This window comes from Plectrocnemia conspersa, unplaced genomic scaffold, assembly GCF_051122295.1.
Source record: "Plectrocnemia conspersa isolate PC_06_02 unplaced genomic scaffold, ASM5112229v1 ptg000010l, whole genome shotgun sequence".
Taxonomy (NCBI): domain Eukaryota; kingdom Metazoa; phylum Arthropoda; class Insecta; order Trichoptera; family Polycentropodidae; genus Plectrocnemia; species Plectrocnemia conspersa.
Genome location: NW_028277174.1, coordinates 17,391,021 through 17,410,409, shown reverse-complemented (window position 1 = coordinate 17,410,409; position 19,389 = coordinate 17,391,021). Strand labels below are relative to the sequence as shown.

Below are 19,389 nucleotides of genomic sequence, written 5' to 3'. Positions count from 1 at the left end.
ATGGCAGTGATGCCTGATTCACCGCTCACATTCATATTCTAACATGTAAACCACTACATTATTTAAAATAAATACTGCTGTAGCGGCTCAATCTGTGTCTAAGTGCCACCCGTCACCATCCGTTTGCCAAAATAGTTTAAATTTCAAAATGTGAAAGTAAATCGAATATACATTTTTACGTTTTACATATTCTTGATTTTTTAATTTGCTATAATACTCTTGCGAAAAGAACTGCACTTATACGCAACATGAAAAACAATTACGTTGTTATGGCCAAATTTTTTCTACGTTAACATTTGACAGCTCGTGGGCCGGTCGGTTACGGTTATGTCGTTGTCGAGAATATTGGGTTTCGGGTTGGGATCAGAGGTGGTAGCTGCTTTTAAATTGCAGCAACCAGTTCGATGGAAACGTAAGCCTCGTTGGCTGCCAATGGCCAAGTCGAAAATGTTCCGGGTTGCTCCCAGACCCGTAGTCGATCCGATAGAAGTTAAAGAACTTAAGAGACTTCACGATAATTACCACACTCAAGTAAGAGCCGTTCGAAATTTCTTCCACCAAGATTTTCAAGGGTCGAAATTGTCATTGGATCACATCGGCTCAGAGAAGAATATAGTAGAAGAAGAACGGCAGTGGGCCGAGTCCATCCATGCTAATGAAATGTGGAACAAGGAGATCGCGCAAGAAAGAGAAATTTATCTGAAAAACAAGTTCGAAGTTAAATTGGGAAAGATAGAAAGGCATAAAGAATATATGAAGAAGAAACTTGAAAATATTTCATTAGCTGCTCAACAAAAGATCAATACTATTGCCGTTAGTATATAGTTAATATGTGATTTGATTTAGTTCATGAATAAAATATTTTTCATTTTAGGAACAAAGCAAAACATTCATCAAAAGAGAGGACCTAGATGAAGCTATATTGTGTTGTTTGGACAATCCTGTCAACTATAATTATGCCCTTGAGCTAGATGGAAATAAGATCAGTGAATTTGACGATAAGGATAGTGAAAAAAAATAATTAAAATGTAGAATAAAATTTGTATAAAATAAAGTATAATAGTTGATTATTTTTATTTTATTTCTTTTAATATTTTTTTAAAAAATATTCCCAATGAGAAATTAATTATAAAGAAAGCCAATTTCTAGCCCACTCATGACTTTGGCTCTATCAGTTAAGATACATGAATATTTGTCGATTCCTTTAAGCCTCATAACGGAGTTTTGAACTTCTTCAAAAATATCAACGCCTTTAGTAGTCCCATCGGCTGAAGTTCTTCATTGATAGTAAAATCCTGTTTAATAGTTCGAACAAAAATTAAAAGTTGACTGATCAGTTTGACAAGTACTTTTATCAAGACACTGAAAAATATTCGTATTTTGATATTTCATCACACAACTTTGTAGAAATGTATTCACACATGTGAGTTATCCGTCTGATGAAATAATGCCACTTATAATTTGAGATAGCCTAATTGTTTCGCCATTTCTATCGCACATTTCTTCACTATTACACCATTACTAAAAAGTTTCTTTTTGCTTTCGCTAGCTCTAAAACTATTCTGTACAAAGCAACAAGGCTGGACCTTACTGTAGCGGTAACTTTCTTGAAAAATGTAGTTTGCTGCATCAGTTTCTTCTTATATTCTACAATAATTGCACTTCTTGCATCTCCGTTATAAATAAATATTTTTTTACTGTAATGTAGTGTAGTGTCGTTTCACGTTGTACTCTTTAGGCACTGCCATAATTTTCATGCAAACATGGCACTGAATTTTATGTTTATTGTTTGTAATCAAATAATTGAAGCAAACAGCAAAACAATGACGTCCTTACATCTTGGAGGTTGTGTATCTTATGCAGACGCGCATAGAAGATATTTTTCTAAGGGTGGTCTAGCTATATAAAACAGGTAGGTTAAACAAGAGGTCCGCAGGCCACAAAAAATCGCTTCCTCGGATGCATAATCTTAGCAATAAAGCAGTTTGACTTTCAATGAATGGATATCTATCAGATAACTGACTAAACAACATTTCAAGATACTAAACATTACTAAATATAGTAATTCAAAATCAAGGAAAAAAATCTAAAAAACATAATTATCCCTACAGGATGTAAACATTGTAAACATTAAAAGGGATAATGATATTATTAATATATGAAAACAATAATTTGCCGGGTTATTTGAATGCTTCGGTTTTGCTAATCAACAAATATGGTAAAACATGCGAGCAATACTCGGATTATTTTTTCGGTTTTTTATTACCAATTAATTAAAATAATAATAATAATGTCAATACCGGTATTGACATTATTATTGTTTACTCGGTAACACCGGTATTGAAAATCCCAGTATTATGCAATCCCTACTTGTGTTGTGTCGTAAGCTCTATAATTCTTTAGTTATGTACAAACAAATACCCTCAAGTACACTAGTGGTCACAAAGAATGACACAGCAACCTATTTAAGACACTTTTAATAACTATATATTAAATCACAATAAATATAAACAACAGGCTCCAATATTGGCCATCAGTAAAATACACACTTTAAATATGAAATTTTTATAAACTTTAATAATAATGTATGCGCAGTTTTACATTTCATTTATAAACAAATAAATATAACAACATATTATATAAGAATATTAAATTTATGAGTTAGATGCGATTACTTATGTAATGCTATGAGCTGTCAGGCTTTTGGATAATTTGTTCCCAATCTGGTATAGCCATTACTTTACTATGAACACTGCCTAGATTGATCATTCTTCCTGTGCGTTCTTCAGTATTAGAGGATATGGACATGACGTCTTGTCTAAAGCACGTTTGCGAACCCAAAGCTAGATCATAGAAAGTTTCCCCTATTTTCATTTTGATCTTGCCAGATTTGTAAATTAAAATTTTGCCTATTTGACCCTCTTCTAAATGATCAAATTTACATATATTTTCCGCCTGAAAATGATTGTAATATTTAATTATAATAATCTCAGGTAAATATATATTATTTATAATACTGACGCGTTCAGTCTCAACTTCTTCAGTCTTGCCCTTCTGATCACGAGGGTCTATATCAGGACCTCTTCCTGGTAAGCTATCTGGGAACTATAAAATGAAGCAAATAAATTGACCGATATTTTATTTTTTCAAATAAACTAATATATATACACAAAATGCATACTAACCTGTACCATTATAAGCGAAGTTTTAGGATTTTGAAAAAAGTTGAAAGTCTCATTTAAATTTATTGGCTTTGATTTCAGTGCACATAAAACTGGTTTGCGTTCTTCAGTTAATACTAAAATAAAATCAATGTTTAAAATATATATATATATACAATGAATCACATACAATAATTAAAAGCATACGTATAATAAAATTTACATATTAAATAATAAAATCATGTTTGAGATTATCTCAGCATCTTATAGCACCCTCAAAGACTGACAGTAAATCTAGTTACTTCAGAAATATCAAGAATGCGTTGAATATAGGTATGTATGCGTATATTTATATAACACAATCTTACTCATGTTATCATCTGGAGGCTCAGACTTAACTACGGGTTCCATTTTAATCGAAGGTTTAACGCTATCATCGAGCTTGTAAAATAGACCTAGAAGTTAATTCATTGTGTTTAAAAGAGCATACATTTTATTGCATTCTTGTGATATTTGTAAAAACCCAGTCTTTATTCATATACTTATGATGATTTATTCAATACACTACTTTAAGTACAAATAATTATGTAAGAATAATAAAATATAATTACCTCCCTCGACGTTTAGAGGTAGTCTGATGGGCAAGAAGTGGTTATCTATCGGTGATTCCGAATCCTCTTCATCATCACTTAACGATTCTTTTATTTGCAAATCTTCGAATTCTTTATCAAACTAAAAGAACATTTATTAAGTGTTAGAATAACCTTTTAAATTTGCCATAAGTTACATTGGATTGAGATATACACATCACGTTTTCTTTTTTATCATAACTAATGTACTTTACAGTTTACCAATACCGATCATTTCTTGATTCATCCATTATTTATGTCCTGTTTTTAGATCTAGCTAAATCAGTTATTTTGTTTTTCAAAAAATAAGCAAACTTCTTCATCTTCAACACATACGCTTTTAAATTACCATTTAATTATTGATAGTGATAAATTACAATACATAATTTTTTAAGTATAGAAAGCGCTAAAAGCGTTGCTGACTTCACTGTTGTGGTTTTTGTGGAAGATGCCCTTCCACTGATAATCCACGAAGCACTCCATTACATTTGTTAACAAGTTTTAATAAGTAAAATTTGGTGCAAATTCAATTTACATCCTCATCGCTTCTATTGGTTTAAGAAATGCAGGGACAAGGGAAGAATTTTCTTTCACTCTCGCAATGGCAGAGATTTTGTCTATATATAAACCAGATAACACCAAAAAATGAATTCAAATTTCACAATTGGATTGACACTTTCGGAGTCAGGTCTTGGCAGCTGAACAACATTCCAACTTTGAACCTTGGAATCGGTTGAGAACCAGATAGTCACTAGAGAACAGCTAGGAAACGATCAGTGACTTCATGACACATTACTATGACAGAGATGATTCAAAGAGACATAGTACCAACCAATAGCGATCTAAACGACCAGTATTGATCTAATAATTACAAAACTTACATCTGACATTAATTATTGTCAATTTTAAACAAAATAAAGTATATACAACATACACATCAGATGTCCATATTTGATGACCTTGTTTTTAGCTCCCAAGTCAGATCACAAAACTAAAATTTTTTTAAGAGAACATTTTTGTTTTATCAACCTGCATATAAATTGAGTTATTTTATCTTTGTGGCAAAAAAAAAGTACAAAATAAAGTAGACTCATTATCTTTCATAATAAAATATTTCACTTTAACAAAATAAAACATTTTAATAGTGTGTATATGATCATAATAATGATAACACTGTATATAAATTTTAAATTTACTCAACTATTAATTACATCAAAAAGATACGCTTAAGTCAGTATTATACTACAAAACATTTTATTTAAATTGTTATGTAATAATTTTTACCTTTCTTGGATTTCTTGCTTTGAAAACTGGTTTTTCTAAGCCATTTGACGGTTCTCTAGAGGAATAATTTTCCCTTGACGAGTACCTTCTATTATTTGCAGCGGCAGCAATACCTAAAAATTGAATTTTGATATATAATATTAACATAAGATTACATACTATTATTTTAAAATATAGATAAACGTATAACAAGAAAAGTAAATTTACCTTCTGAAAAGACTCCACCAGCCTTGACAATATTTGAGCCTTTGTTATGATGTTGTCTAGTTCGATCGCGCCCGTTCGATCTGTCATTTTTTCGACGATCTTTATTATCGTTTATGATAGGTCTATAATACAAAGAAAACGTGAATTTCATAACACAGGTTTAATTATATTATAATTAAATACATGTGCTCATTCACCCCTTGCTTTTATTCCTAGTGACATTTAAATTGGGCGTGAACACCTTTTTTGGCAATTGTTTGATGTTATTACAGTTATTTAGCATGAGATCTCTCGTTTGTTTAAAAGAGGCGAGCCTCACCGGTGGCGTCATGCCAGGCTCGCTTTTAATTTTGACCTCCGAAGCAATGTTATCAGACCTCGATAATTCATTGTTCGAGGAATTCATTCTATAAAAATAAAACTACACGCCGACTAAACATGGGACATAACCAAACAGTGACGTTGAAGCTGTCAGCCACTTGATAGTTCTTAGTTGGTCTTAAAAGTATCATTTTCGACCATGACTTTTATTGTCATATAATTTTATTTAAAATTAATATCTCGATAAAATTGTAATTTCAAAGTAAATTAAATATTTTTACGAATCAAAGTTTATATTAATAAAATATACAAATTATAAAAAAAATTATTAAGCATAATTTTTAAGAAAATTCTAGTACATACTTTCTTCAAAACATTTAATTTACTATTAGCTTTATAAAAATAAGGTTTTTTTCAGGTAATATTTAGATTTATTAAAAGTAACGGTGATATTAGCTCGACTAAGCATATAAATTCAGAAATATACTTAAAAATCTGATTCCCCTATGTAGTGATTCATACTGATTCATACAAAAATCTGATTCCCCTATGGTTTATGGATTTCAGTGCATGGATACTTGTAGTAATAATATAGTTACTGTGTGTGCCGCTTACGTGTACCGCCTGCTCATCACTTTTTTGGGCTTTCTTAAAGTGTGAAAATCACTAGAGTGAGATCTGATGAGTAAGACGAATATTTCAAATACTCAAAGAGCAATTAAGCAAACATTTGTATTTATATGTCTAAGTTGTTTTCATTGCAGTTTGAAATGATTCTCGAAAAAAGCTGCGTATGTCATATTAGTGACAAAGTTTTTTTAGAGTATGTATTGATTCAAAATAATCTCTTGTGCATCCCAAAAGAGAGTTCGCATAATTCTACTGCAGTGGTTATGAACTTATTTTTTTTCGATTTTAGTGAGTTTATGTTTCAAACGCTGAAGAGTGTTTTGCTTAAAAGATCAATACGTTGTTTCCTTAATTAAAATGTCACTTAGCGGGGTAAGCACCTCACAAACTTTGGGTAAAACTTTAGTGCATTTTGTTATTCAAAGTTATTGCGACGCTTTAGAGTTGTAATCTTGATTTGTTCTGTTATATGTCAGATACTCTTCAAATGATATGTTATACCACTACAGTTTTACAGGACAATAGGGTGGTGCTATAAATATATCATATATTAATTTATTTACGTATGTACATAAATTAATACTATTTTATTGCAAATTCAAAAAAACTGCACACACAATTTTAATTTGTTAATTATTGTTGCAATTAAAGTAAATATTTCTGATTACCTAATATTATATTACTTGATAAAACTAATTTCTCTAGAAATTGATCTTTCTAACAATTTTATTAATAAATAAAAAAAGAATGAATTATAATGTGTAAAAAATATTATATGCCTAATTTTTAATTATTTTTCATCACTAAATGTAGTTATACAATAAAATTAATTTACTATTTTATTTCATCTTTTATTGTTTTACATAAAATCATTTCCATACACTTTTTTTAAAGCGGCAACACTAACGACCGTTGTAACGACATTCGCGCCTCTTGTCCGATTTCAACATAAAATAGGTAAGAAAACTCATAATATCTTCATTATTTCTGTTAATATAGCTCCATATTAAAAAATTGCTCATTTTATGTACATTTTGGCGATAGTTAAACTCCAAATATATAACAATGGCTGACACCGTGTTCAATATATTTGGGAGTCATTTGCAAGAAACTGGACATAGAAAGTTACCAACAATTCTAAGCGATGAAAATCCAAACGTTGGCAAAATGGGAATGATTTCCAAGGGCATTACCCCGGCAAAACTAAACAAAAATTTCTCGACTCATAATCAGATCGATTTAAAAAAGAAAACGTTCTTGCAAAATGAGGGAGCATCTCTTCAAATGTTTTGCCCTAAAAGCAACGACACAAACAGAAAACCTCTACAGAACATGAAAAGTTCACTGAAAGTATACGAAGATGACGTCGTGCCGATGAAGAAGAAAGAACCAGAAGACAATACCAATATAGAATTCAACCGTAAACCTATGTTTTACGGTATATTTATATTTTTATTCAATTTATATTTGATGTTATAAAATTTTAAAATAATCCAATTTATAGAAGACGAAGATGATGATGAATTCATGTTTTCCGATAAACAACTGGACAATATTGTACTCGGTCTACCTACAAACAACTATCTGCGTCCTGAATCTATGGAAGAGCCTTCGATGTTAGTACCGGAAATAACAGGTCAATCTCTAAATGGTATATTTAATAATCACATAATCCATTAATTACTTACTATTATAAACATTTATTTATTGTAATATTATTTTACAGAACTACTCGAAGATGACTATTCAGAACTTGACAATGCCGAATTTAGCGACTTAGATACGTCTCTCCCGTTTTAGTTCAGCTTTTTTACTAACCAATTTGTGATATGAATATTTATATTAGTCATTATTTTTATTCTTTCGAACATGTTTAAGCTTTTTAATTATTTTAATTCGATATGTTTTTCGTGTAATTATATTTGATTACTGAATAAATCCTAAACATTTAGATTTAATCTTATCTGTTCTATTCTATACAATTCATCTCATCTCAAACCTTGTGGTATGTTACTAATTGGATTGTTTTATACCTTTGATGTCTTTGCGGGATTGTTGTATTTTCCATGACTTGTATTAACCGTGAGAGTTTCTCACTGTCTTTTCTTTATGACACCAAAAATAGACATTTAAGAAGGATATGTATAGGTATTCATAACAGTATGTTTCTTTCTAGATATTTTAAAAACAAAATTATGATAAACTAAGCTTAAACTTTCTTGAATATTGTCTTCTGATGTCCACTATCAATTTTTTCATAAAAACAATAATAACTTCAACCAGTTCAATTAAATTCATGATACAAAACGTTTTCTTATAGTTGCAAAATGTATTTATGATTATTGTTTATTTCCAAATAATATTATTATAAAAATAAATATTAGGTATTGGAAAACATTTTGCTGCACTTTCCAAAATATTGTTGCACTTTCTTAAGAAAAGAGGCAATTAATGTAAAAAGTTGATGAGTTATTCACCGCATAATAAAATAATTACACTAATAATTCAGGCAAAAGTTTTAAAGATGATTTATTTGCCGGTATATAAATTCAAAGTTATGATAATAATATCTTTGTGACAAAATTATTTTTGCTTAATGTTATTTTATTGAACAAAAAACAACTGTAAATATCCCCTTACATTGGAAAGAATCGCCTTATTATGAAAGTCAACCGCTTTTAAATAGTATAGATGAAAAATGTCTTGCTGCGCTGCTTAAAATTGAAAACAACGAATACACACCAATAGTAAGTATGTATTATATGTCGACTGTCTATCTGAATCAAAAATACTATTGTGAGTCAAATTTAAATATTTTACCTTGTAATTTTTGTAATGGAAAAGGATATACTTTTTTATGTCGTCTCTATGACACTCAATATATGGTTCAAAGGCTTAGGAAAAAAATCCTGGTTGAATTCGCAGCCATTTATGCACTGCCTGCTACAAGTGCCTGAAAAGAGTGTGTTTCAGAACTTTCTAGTGAACTCGTACACTTGCTAGAATGGCAAACATGCATCACCGAACTAGCTTACGCTTATCGAAGTTTCAATGAGTTTCACAATCAAACTATTAAAAAATAGATCCATTAAAATCATTAATTAATTACAAAGTCCAAGAAATATTGCTAAAGTGTTTTAGTTTTAATTCATTATAATACATTTTTACCAACACTAAAGATCAGTGGTGACTAATATTCGAAAGACCTGGGTTCGAATCCCATATGAATTTCAATTTCTATCGTGTCTGGGACTAGCGATAATTGTATAACCATAATTCTGATCGATCATCACAGATTAGGTGTTCCTAGATTTTCCTAATCTCACAGATGAATTAATTAAAATCGAGGTAGATTGTATATATTTGGTATAGAAAAAGTCTCTTGTCCTAACCTTGGAGATAGGGATGTTTATTTTTAAGACAAAGTATATTATCTAATTTGTTGTGCAACAATTAATAAATGTTTTTCATTAGGCTGCAGGCGTTTCTAAATTGGTTTTCTGGACTACGGATGTGGAGCTGGACCAGTGGATGCGAAGAAAGAAGCAACTTCGATGGCCTGAAGTTAAGTCAACCTCCTCTTGATTGAAGTTCAGGTTGGAGAGCTCTCAAAATTCGGATGCCTTGAACTCCGAAGTGAAAGTTGAAGTATTCTCAGGTGAGTTCTTATGGCTCCCTCCCATGAAAATTTGGTTGTCTACATATTTTCGGCGCGACGACCAAGTTTTTGATACAAATTGCTGCAGATTAGGAACGGCTGTTTCGCGGGCAATCCCGAATGCATACATTATACTTTCTCAAGGCGATTAAATCCTCTCTGATTTATTGATACTTTGTAATTTAATCCGCTTAAAGTATTTTCTACGATGGTGTCCTATTTTAAAAAAAAGAACGCCATTTTTCTTAGGCGGTTTAAACGCTTTATCACAAACCAAATTGGATTTTTATGATTTAATAGCATAAATGTATTCCTTTTATTGTGAACAGAAGAGTGGTTTAATTGATGAACTCGACACTAACAATGAGCTTCTTAAGCTCATAGAAAATATCAATCTCGTGCCTGTTATTTTATTGGCAACCAATGCGCTCTTAGTTTACGATAGTTTGAACTTTGGGTAATTGTTTCATAAAGAGCAATTCTAGAAACTCATTAAAATTTTCTTAAAGCGCCTAAAAATTTCTATTTTTTTAATGAATTTATCGGTGATAATAGATGGCCTTCTACCCTTTTCTTCGATTTTTAGGTTTAAAATGTCAAAATTAAATTACCCCCGCAGCCCTAAGCTATTATGAATATTTTACATATTGTATTTAATAAAATTAAAACGTTTAATTGTTCGTATAGTGATATTTTTGTGAATTTTATAAATTAAAATAAAGTAGTGGTTGGAAAATTTAACGTATGATTTGATTAATTATTATTATGCTAAATTTCACCACAAGAGGAATGAAAATAACATTTCAAATTCGTTCATTGTAATACAACATTTAATATAATATCTAACTGGTTGTTGATATTTATATGGTAGTCGTTTGGTGTTGAAACGTTAATCATAGACAAACTAGTACATCCTGCAAATTTATTCACTGATGTTGAATTTGTTTTCTATCTTAATTTATTGTTTTGCCGAGACAATTTAAAATTATTTCAGGTTGTTTATAAAGCCAGAATTAGTATAATAGAGTCATAAGAGAAATATATATTTTTTGTTATGATTTACAATTTCGGTGTTACGTTTATTTCTGTTATGTTTTTAGTAAAAGCATTACATTTTAAGAATGGGGTTGTAAGTAAATCTTGTGGCTCATTTTCAATGCCAAAATCATAATATCTCTAATGTCAATCGCGTTTTTTTCTTTTACTCTCATGTACCAACATTTTCATACATACACCGATATAGAAAATTTTAGAATATCCACTTAATAAATATGAGTTGAAACTGTCTTCCAAATTTTCGAGTCTAATAATCGCAGCGTAAACTATTTTCCTTTACCTTAGGATGAAATTTATTCAAAATTAAGTTAATCGGTGCACCTAGCATAAAACTGAGAGCGAACTCAAAAAGTACGAACCATCGAAAACGATCGCTTTCACTGAAAAATATACACTTTTACTTTCGCGAAAACTGACGTATTAATTATGTCTCACTTTTCTCAGCGACGAACTTGATACAGATATTTTTTGAAGAAACGTTTTTCTCCCAGCCTCCGGACCATTGCGCTAATGTCCGATTGTTCTCATCGAAACGAACAATCACTTCTTTTAGAGTCGAAAAGCACTTTGGTGCAATGACGATTATTTTATTATTTGGTTTAAATTCGCTCTTCGATTTACCGTAAAAAGAAACACGCGTGCACATAATGATATGACGTGCTTCTTATTTTTGTTTCTGATTTCGACCGTTGCGGTAGGCCGATAGGTTTCTAGTGCAATTTCACGAACAACACTCGGAACTGCTTCGGTACTTAGCGTTTCGTTCCGTTTCATTGTATGTCGAGGAAACGCATCGGTAATGAAACAATGCTCATCGGTAATGAAATTGTTGCATTAAAGACTCAATTTCCTAGTTCCTTCACTTTGGATGCGGTCTTGTATATAATCGTAAATCTTTACGTCGATATAGATAATGATCTTGGAATGTTCACTGCAATGAAAATGTCTTAAGCTCGAGTATTATAATTAATCTATTTAATTGTAGCTTGTTGCGTTGCTTTTATGGATTGGACTGTTATGAGATGCGTGATATAATATTAAGTACGTTTTATCATACGTACATCATTTTGCATAGTTTTTGTATATTTAAATTTCTCTGTAGCACTATAGGCAATCGATATTAAGGGTTAGTTTTTTACTGTGATAATCCACTTGGATGTAGGAAAGTTAGGAATTTAATTGGATAAATGGTCGATAAAGTAAAATAACGTTCTGCGACTAGCATCAACTTTGATTTGAGAAATTTACTTAATCAACTTTTACATTTATTGAAACAAGTATGGTTCATTCTAAAATCCATTTATTCTAGACACTTAAATAATTATTTAAATTACGTTCCGAAAAAATATCAATGAAAGAATAATGAAAATTATGGAAACCTATAACTATTACATGTATTGTAATTTGAATAAATATCTATGTATTTATCTATTTTAAAGTATATTAAAAAAATGGCTTTAACTTAGAAATTCGTAGCAGAACATCTTAAAAAATCATATTGCTTCATTTTCGAGTTTTAAGTAAGCCATGAAAACAGAAATACTTTGAGAATATGTTATATAATAATCATATATTATTATATAACATGATTTAATTCACAAAGTAGACGATATTGATACTCATAAAAATACGTTATTAAATGCTATTTTGTGTTACATTGCATCTTAAAGTTTAAAAAGTACGTTACTATTAATATGCATAGCTGAATGACTACTAGTGAGTAGTTCATCTTATTCTCTAGATTTTTAGTATCATTTTAAAGCTTCCTACTTGACTACATAAATACATTTACTCGTCCTGTATTTAATAAAAGTGTAAAATTGTATTAACATAACTAATCTTAAAAAAATAAATCCATAGCTCCAAATTACAGCAATATTACAAGTATAAACATCTAAATTAACAGTATGTATCACCTTTGCCAAACTTAGTTTACATCGATCTAATAACGTGTAGTTGCTCTGCCATTTTCTACGAATACAATTTATAGATGTCATTTCCAATTATTTTTGAGTAAAATGTGATAAAATATTGTATTTATTTATTTATAACTTTATCTGTATTAAATTTAATTAGGAAACAAAAATATAATCGTTTCTGATGTGGCGCTGCGTCACAAAATATTCATGTTGTCTCAAATATTGAGTTAAACTCTTGGTCATTTAAGGTGACTGCTTGACTGGACTAAAACTGACGATTGAAGTAGAAGCGGCTGCCTTTCTGTGTATTTATTATATATATGGGGTCGATTTGGTGAAGCTCCACTGGTGGCGAGTTGGGAATTGAACTCTGGTGCATTTCTAGGTTGAAATTAAAGTAATAAGTTTTACGCCCGCCTTCAAGTGAGGCGGATGCTTCAGAAATAATACGACGGTAGTTCTAGTGAATTTTTGATTGAGTACTGTCTTACTTAATCACTCCATATTTTTAGTAAAAATAAAATTCGATACGCGTTTAAATAATGATAATTACATATTAATGCGCAACACGTGTAAATAATTACATACAATTTGATTAATGTGTAGCATGTGTCTATAATAATTTATTCGTTGCTATGCAAATTTATTTTTAAAGTTATTGAACCATTAGTGGTAGTTAATTTGTTGCTTCCCTAGTAAAAAAGAGTTTTATGTAACAGTGCTTTGGCTTATTTATGTTAGGGAAAATGAGAGAAGGTCAACTGTCAACCACTTTATTAATGATTTAGAACGGAACAGTATTCTCTTGTATTATTAAGGACATATTTTAGGGATTTTTTAAAAATATTTTAGCTGTATTCGTTATTAGTGTCATACAGTAATCAGATTTTATAAGAAAAAAAATTTTCATTATTATTAGAAAACGAGAACTCACGTAATTGAAATGTGGTACTGAACCGAGTTGCATTGCTATTCAAAGGTGTACGCTGCGGCGGGTTTAGTTGCCAAGAAAATGAAAGTTAATCGATCGCGTGCTCACAGTTGCTCACAGAGGAAAACCGAGTCAGGAAAAGTGAAATAGAATAAAGTTATATACATCATGGCATTCTTATCGGTCAAGATGATCTCGACGTTCGTAACGGAATGTAATGTCAAGGCCTCTATTTGAGCATCGCGAAATAGTGTTTTGATGAAGTTTTTTAATTACATAATTAAGTATCTAGTTACTGTTATATGTAATACATATAAAAATTGTCAGCTTAACCGATGATATTATATATGTATATAAAGAATATAAAAGATATGTATTTTATATTACAAAACATTTTTTTTCCTAATTTCCGTTCATTTCTAAAGGTATTTGAAAGTTTTACATTCGTGTAGGTATCATACATATGTTTCCTCAATGAAACTTACAAAAAAACATATAAGAAATATTTATCAAGATATGACAGGAACAACGTAACTAATATTATGCATGTATGCATATACATTATGACATATTGCTATGGAAAATAATTATTCCCTATAATAATGTTTTTATTTGAAATAATAAAACTTAATTGATTGATTTTATATTTTTGAGTCAAGTTTTCGACCTTACGGTCAATTTTTTAATTCCATTAACATAATTGATTCCATATATTCCGATAGCCACCTTTTCACATAAATGGTAGTCGGAAGGTGCAAGGTCTGGACAATAAGGTGGATGAGATAAAACCTTTCAGCCAAGTTTCTTGATTTTTTCGAGAGTTAATTTTGCCACTTGGGAATGCGCATTGTCGTGTTGTAATACTATTCGACTTCTGTTGACAATTGCTGGCCTTTTTTACTTCTTTGTAAAAACGATAGAGCTGATCACAATAAAAGCTTGCTGTTATTATTCAACCAGTTTTAAGAGTTTTGTAATGCAAAATCCCTTTGCAATCCCACTATACACACAAAATATATTTTTCACAGTGAGCCAGGGCTTCCAGGTAGGTTTTCCTACTTAACCTTTAGATAACCACTATCTTCTACGACGATTGTCGTCGTACAAAAACTTATTTCTCATCTCCGTTTATCAATCTTCAAATGATCGAGAAAAAGTGATTCAGCTTAAAGATTTAGAAGCTCTTGCGATATATGTATTTTTTTGTTTTGCTCAATTCATATGGAACCCATACACCTTGTTTCCTATCCTCCCTAATGATTTAAATATGTCTATGCACTATTCAATCAGACTTGTTTAGTTTCTCGACCAGCTTCAGTAGGATTTGCTTCCATTTATGCAGCCAGGACATCATCGTCTATTTGCTGGTCTCCCACATTCAAGACTATTGATATCGTAATTTCCGGTTCTATTTTTTTTAAATAACTTTGACATTTACTGATGTATTATGAATCACCTACTACTTCACAAATATTTTTTTTTAAATTGATGTAGTATACAATTTTGTATAAATTATTTACCATAAATTGTAGTAAATTTTGATGCGCAAATATTATTTTTTTAATATCGGAATGTTGCATTTATATATCAACGGCCAAAGCACAACTCACTGTTAAGCCTTAAATTTTATCAAAACGACGATTAATTAATGATTACCTAATATTTTAGATTTTTTACTTTATAAAATATAATATTATATAACTTATTATTTTTTCTAAATTCCAATTTTATTGATACAAATATGGTACATTTTATAAAATGGTAATAGAAATCTCAATATTAAGAAGCTGCGAAATTATAATATAATTTTATAAAACAATAATTTGAAGGAGATGCTGGGAAATTAATGTGATAAAATAAAAATTTCAATATAAATTCAATTTTGTGATGATAATTTCTTAATTAAATCCTAATTTAAAGTAAAAACAGTTTTAAGTAAAAAATCTATAAAATGTCCTTAAAATTGTACTTCAATAAATACAAATGGATGTCTGATATTAAATTTTTACACGACCTTCTCAAATATCCAAAGTAATATTTTCTGTGGCTTCTACTGCATTGTACAATATACAATAAAATATTTGGAATTTGTTTTTGTATCATAGAGTACCATAAAAAATACACAGAAGAATCTATAAATGAATAACTTCATTATAAATTATAAATAGCTACTTGGTCATTTAATTTATAAGCATTATTAAAAAAATAAATAGAAATATAATTTAATTATTTTTTACATTTTTTTTGTAATTTGCTACAGAAACAACATAATATTAATATTGTAAGAAAGTAAACTAACTTTATAACACTTGTACTGCAATTAGTTAATAATTAACTGTACTTATCACGCAATAATAATATATTGTAAAATAATTTTCACTTCAACTTGACGTATAAATGTCAATATATTTTCCGATAATCGTAAATTTCATGTTATACTCTTATTAACATAACAAATTATGCTATTTTATTATAATTTTTTGCAATGCATATTCACATAATAATATAATGTATCATGAAATATAATACACTATAACACACTATAAAAAACTAGCAAAACAAAGACAGAAAATGTCTAAAATTTAGACATTTTCTGAAAATAAAGTATAACAATAGTACCCAATTATTATTTAAACAATGAACAAAATGTTTCCCACTTTTACCGGCGTCGATTCTTCTAAAACTAATGTTGTTATAACATGATACAATTTTACGATTTTTATATTTTATTGCAATCTTATTTCCAATTTTATATCATGTCTGAAAAAAAACGGTTCCGCTCTCGTTGGGTATTTTAATATATAGAAAAAATACTTTCACGTGTTGAATGATATAACTCAATGCTCTGATATTTTTTTATACTCATATTCACAAAAATTCACGACATTCGCTTAAAAAATTATCAGTTAAGGGAAAAATGTTCATAAATAGGTCATATTTTGTGGGAAGCAACAGTTTTGACGTAAGTTTATGCAAAAATACGTGTACACACATGTGCGTACCGTGAAAACTACCTATCGCCATTGTTACCGTTTTAATTATTATTTATGTTTATTATTTATATGTAACGTTAATTAAATTACACAATGAACTCTTGAACTCGATGGCACAATTTTGACATTCGATTAACAAAGAACAATAAAAATCGAGTGCTCAAAATTTTGGGAAACACTCGTTTTACGTCATATGATCATGACTTGGGAATCAATGATATGCTTTAATATTTTTAAATTGAAAACTATTTAACATTTATGAAATGTATCTATTGTTTTAAAAATACTACACTATAAATATATAATTGTAGCGTTGGATTTTTGAGAAAAATGCTTTCTGTGCAGCTGAAAACAAGTCAATGGATCCACAAAATAAATATTATGATACCCATAATACAATTCTGCACAATTTCAATTGAGATTTTATCGTTGCTGATATCATATTTAACGATCAGATACTTGGAGCATGAAGTATTATATTATTTTGCTTTTAAATAGTATTATATTATAATTTATTGCATTGTCTTGCACATTCATATATATAATATAATAAAAAATAGCAGATAACGTATCGCAATTAATATAAAAATTTTCGTTTCCCAACGAAGAAAGGAATTTGCGGATTACTACTGCAATCGGTTAAATAATCTATTCGTCAATAATAGACAAAAAGAACGATCTGTATCTATGAGCAGTTTTTAGTGTTTATAATGTGTATACTTTTTTATACATTAAACAGAACAAATAAAGCTAAAAGAAACAAAAAGATTGGCGTGCGAAATGTCATACATAGCATTGAACAATTGGCTCGAGGTCTATTAGAATTCTTGTTCTGTATCGTTACCAAATGTGAGATTTACAGAGTGAAAAATGTACGTATGTGTCTTGTGTTTTTTGACAACATACAACGTTTCGAAAGTGATGTAATAGAAAAACAGGAAGAAATAGTACATTGCATAATATTGTAAATATATAATTGTGGTTAAAATGCTACGTTTGAGGTTTTATTTAATAGTTATGATACACTAAAAAATGACAACATTATGTGTCTAATCTAATAAATCGTTTTGTAATACTTAATATTAGTAGAAAAAAATATTAAAAGTATTACATATACTATGAATAGATCAACTACAAAAAAATAAAACATTTCTCTCAATATTACGAAATGATAGTATAGGAATGAGATCATGTATTTACGATGTTTTCTACGCTACTCATCCGTAATATAATATGTACATATTATGTATATCAAATCATTTAATCATGACTGTTTTTTTTTATATTTTTAATATGTATTTTCTGTCTGATAGGTATAAAATTTTGTAACGTTGGGTTTTTATAATACATATTTATTTTTATCCAGTAAATAGCCATCGAAAATATATCGTATTTACTAAGCTAAAAAAAATTGTTGCACGATAAATACGTCAAAAACATTTGCCTAATACAGGTATCGAACAAATATCATATTGCTGGTAAAATATATAAATGTTTTTAAACAATAAATAAGTAGCAAGTTTAATTATTTTTCTAATTGTTGTTACTATAAAATATTAGCAAAATTTTGAAGTATTTAAAAAGTATTCCCGTTTTATATATACTAGGAATAAATGTAACAATATTTAGTTTAAGAAGTAGTGCTTTGGATTAACAGTTGTAATAAATTAATTTCAGCGTTTCAAAAAATAATTTTGATTAGAAGTTGTGGCATATATCTAATAAATTTCTGAACATCATTTAGGATAAATTATAAAAGTCATTCAATTTTATGGTTATAACTAAACCAAATCGAAAAAATCTGAATTTTTTCCTTATATAATTTTGTGCAATTGCTAATACCCCAAATTGTATAAAAATAATAAAATATATTTTTAAAGAACTATATTAAACAAATACTTACATTTTGTAAGGTATTCTTGGCTCTAAAAAGTAACATAAAAATATATACTTTTAAACCTTTTCCAGATAAAATATATTGTAGATATTTATAAATTAGCAGATAAAATATATTGTCAGTTTTCATTTAATTTTGTTTTCAATAGAAATTAGAATGTTTTCATGTTTATTAACTAAGACTCGTTAATGCAAGAAAAGCTATAAAATACAAGTTTTTAACATAAATTGATTCTGTAAATTATAAACGTGACACATATTTTCTAAAATTATAATATGACTCCAATACATACACTAAATCGTGCCAAAAATCCAAACATCAACTATCGTATTCATAGAATTAGACACATTTTTTTAAAAATATTTCTTAATATAAATATAATTATTTTTCAATACATTATTTCCTAAAATTTTTGCTGTAATAATTGTCTTATAAACAATTTTACTACCCACGCGTTTAATTTATCTGGCCCAAACTTTTAGGACTTAAGATTTTATACAAAAATCAATACAATAAAATGTCTCCAACTTCTTGCCAGAATATGTATTATCACTCCTTTTAGAGCTTCTACCTTCACCAAAGCTCTAGAGCTAGATTTTTGTTTAGTGCGTATTATAACCAAATGTTGACTTCAAAGTTCATCAGTGACTTATTTCTTTACCAATATTTATCTGTATTAATCTTTATCGGTACTTTTATTCAA

The 19,389-nt window shown here is 29.1% G+C and overlaps 3 protein-coding genes across 5 annotated transcripts; 2 read left to right on the top strand and 1 right to left on the bottom strand.

Annotated features, from left to right (window-relative positions):
* Positions 1-238: 238 nt before the first annotated feature.
* On the top strand, positions 239-1,068 carry mRpS26 (mitochondrial ribosomal protein S26). Its single transcript, XM_088193984.1, has 2 exons — positions 239-813; positions 875-1,068. Exons 1-2 carry the CDS (start codon positions 328-330, stop codon positions 1,019-1,021), a joined length of 633 nt encoding a protein of 210 aa, XP_088050110.1. The 5' UTR covers positions 239-327; the 3' UTR covers positions 1,022-1,068.
* A 1,481-nt stretch (positions 1,069-2,549) lies between these two features.
* On the bottom strand, positions 2,550-5,797 carry Polr3D (RNA polymerase III subunit C53). 2 transcript variants are annotated; one of them, XM_088194150.1, is made up of 8 exons: positions 5,479-5,796; positions 5,282-5,403; positions 5,075-5,187; positions 3,773-3,893; positions 3,530-3,616; positions 3,186-3,298; positions 3,022-3,105; positions 2,550-2,955 (listed from the first exon to the last, which is right to left on the bottom strand). In XM_088194150.1, the coding sequence occupies exons 1-8, from the start codon at positions 5,685-5,687 to the stop codon at positions 2,686-2,688; spliced, it is 1,119 nt and encodes a 372-aa protein (XP_088050276.1). In that variant the 5' UTR covers positions 5,688-5,796; the 3' UTR covers positions 2,550-2,685. The 2 variants fall into 2 exon arrangements, with proteins under 2 accessions (XP_088050276.1, XP_088050277.1); XM_088194151.1 differs by lacking the exon at positions 3,530-3,616 and having other exon boundaries at positions 5,479-5,797.
* Positions 5,798-7,111: 1,314 nt separating this feature from the next.
* On the top strand, positions 7,112-8,195 carry LOC148230788 (uncharacterized). Of its 2 annotated transcripts, none has more exons than XM_088194120.1 (4): positions 7,112-7,189; positions 7,277-7,670; positions 7,737-7,883; positions 7,959-8,195. In XM_088194120.1, the coding sequence occupies exons 2-4, from the start codon at positions 7,298-7,300 to the stop codon at positions 8,030-8,032; spliced, it is 594 nt and encodes a 197-aa protein (XP_088050246.1). In that variant the 5' UTR covers positions 7,112-7,189; positions 7,277-7,297; the 3' UTR covers positions 8,033-8,195. The 2 variants fall into 2 exon arrangements, with proteins under 2 accessions (XP_088050246.1, XP_088050247.1); XM_088194121.1 differs by having other exon boundaries at positions 7,116-7,189; positions 7,737-7,868.
* Positions 8,196-19,389: the final 11,194 nt, after the last annotated feature.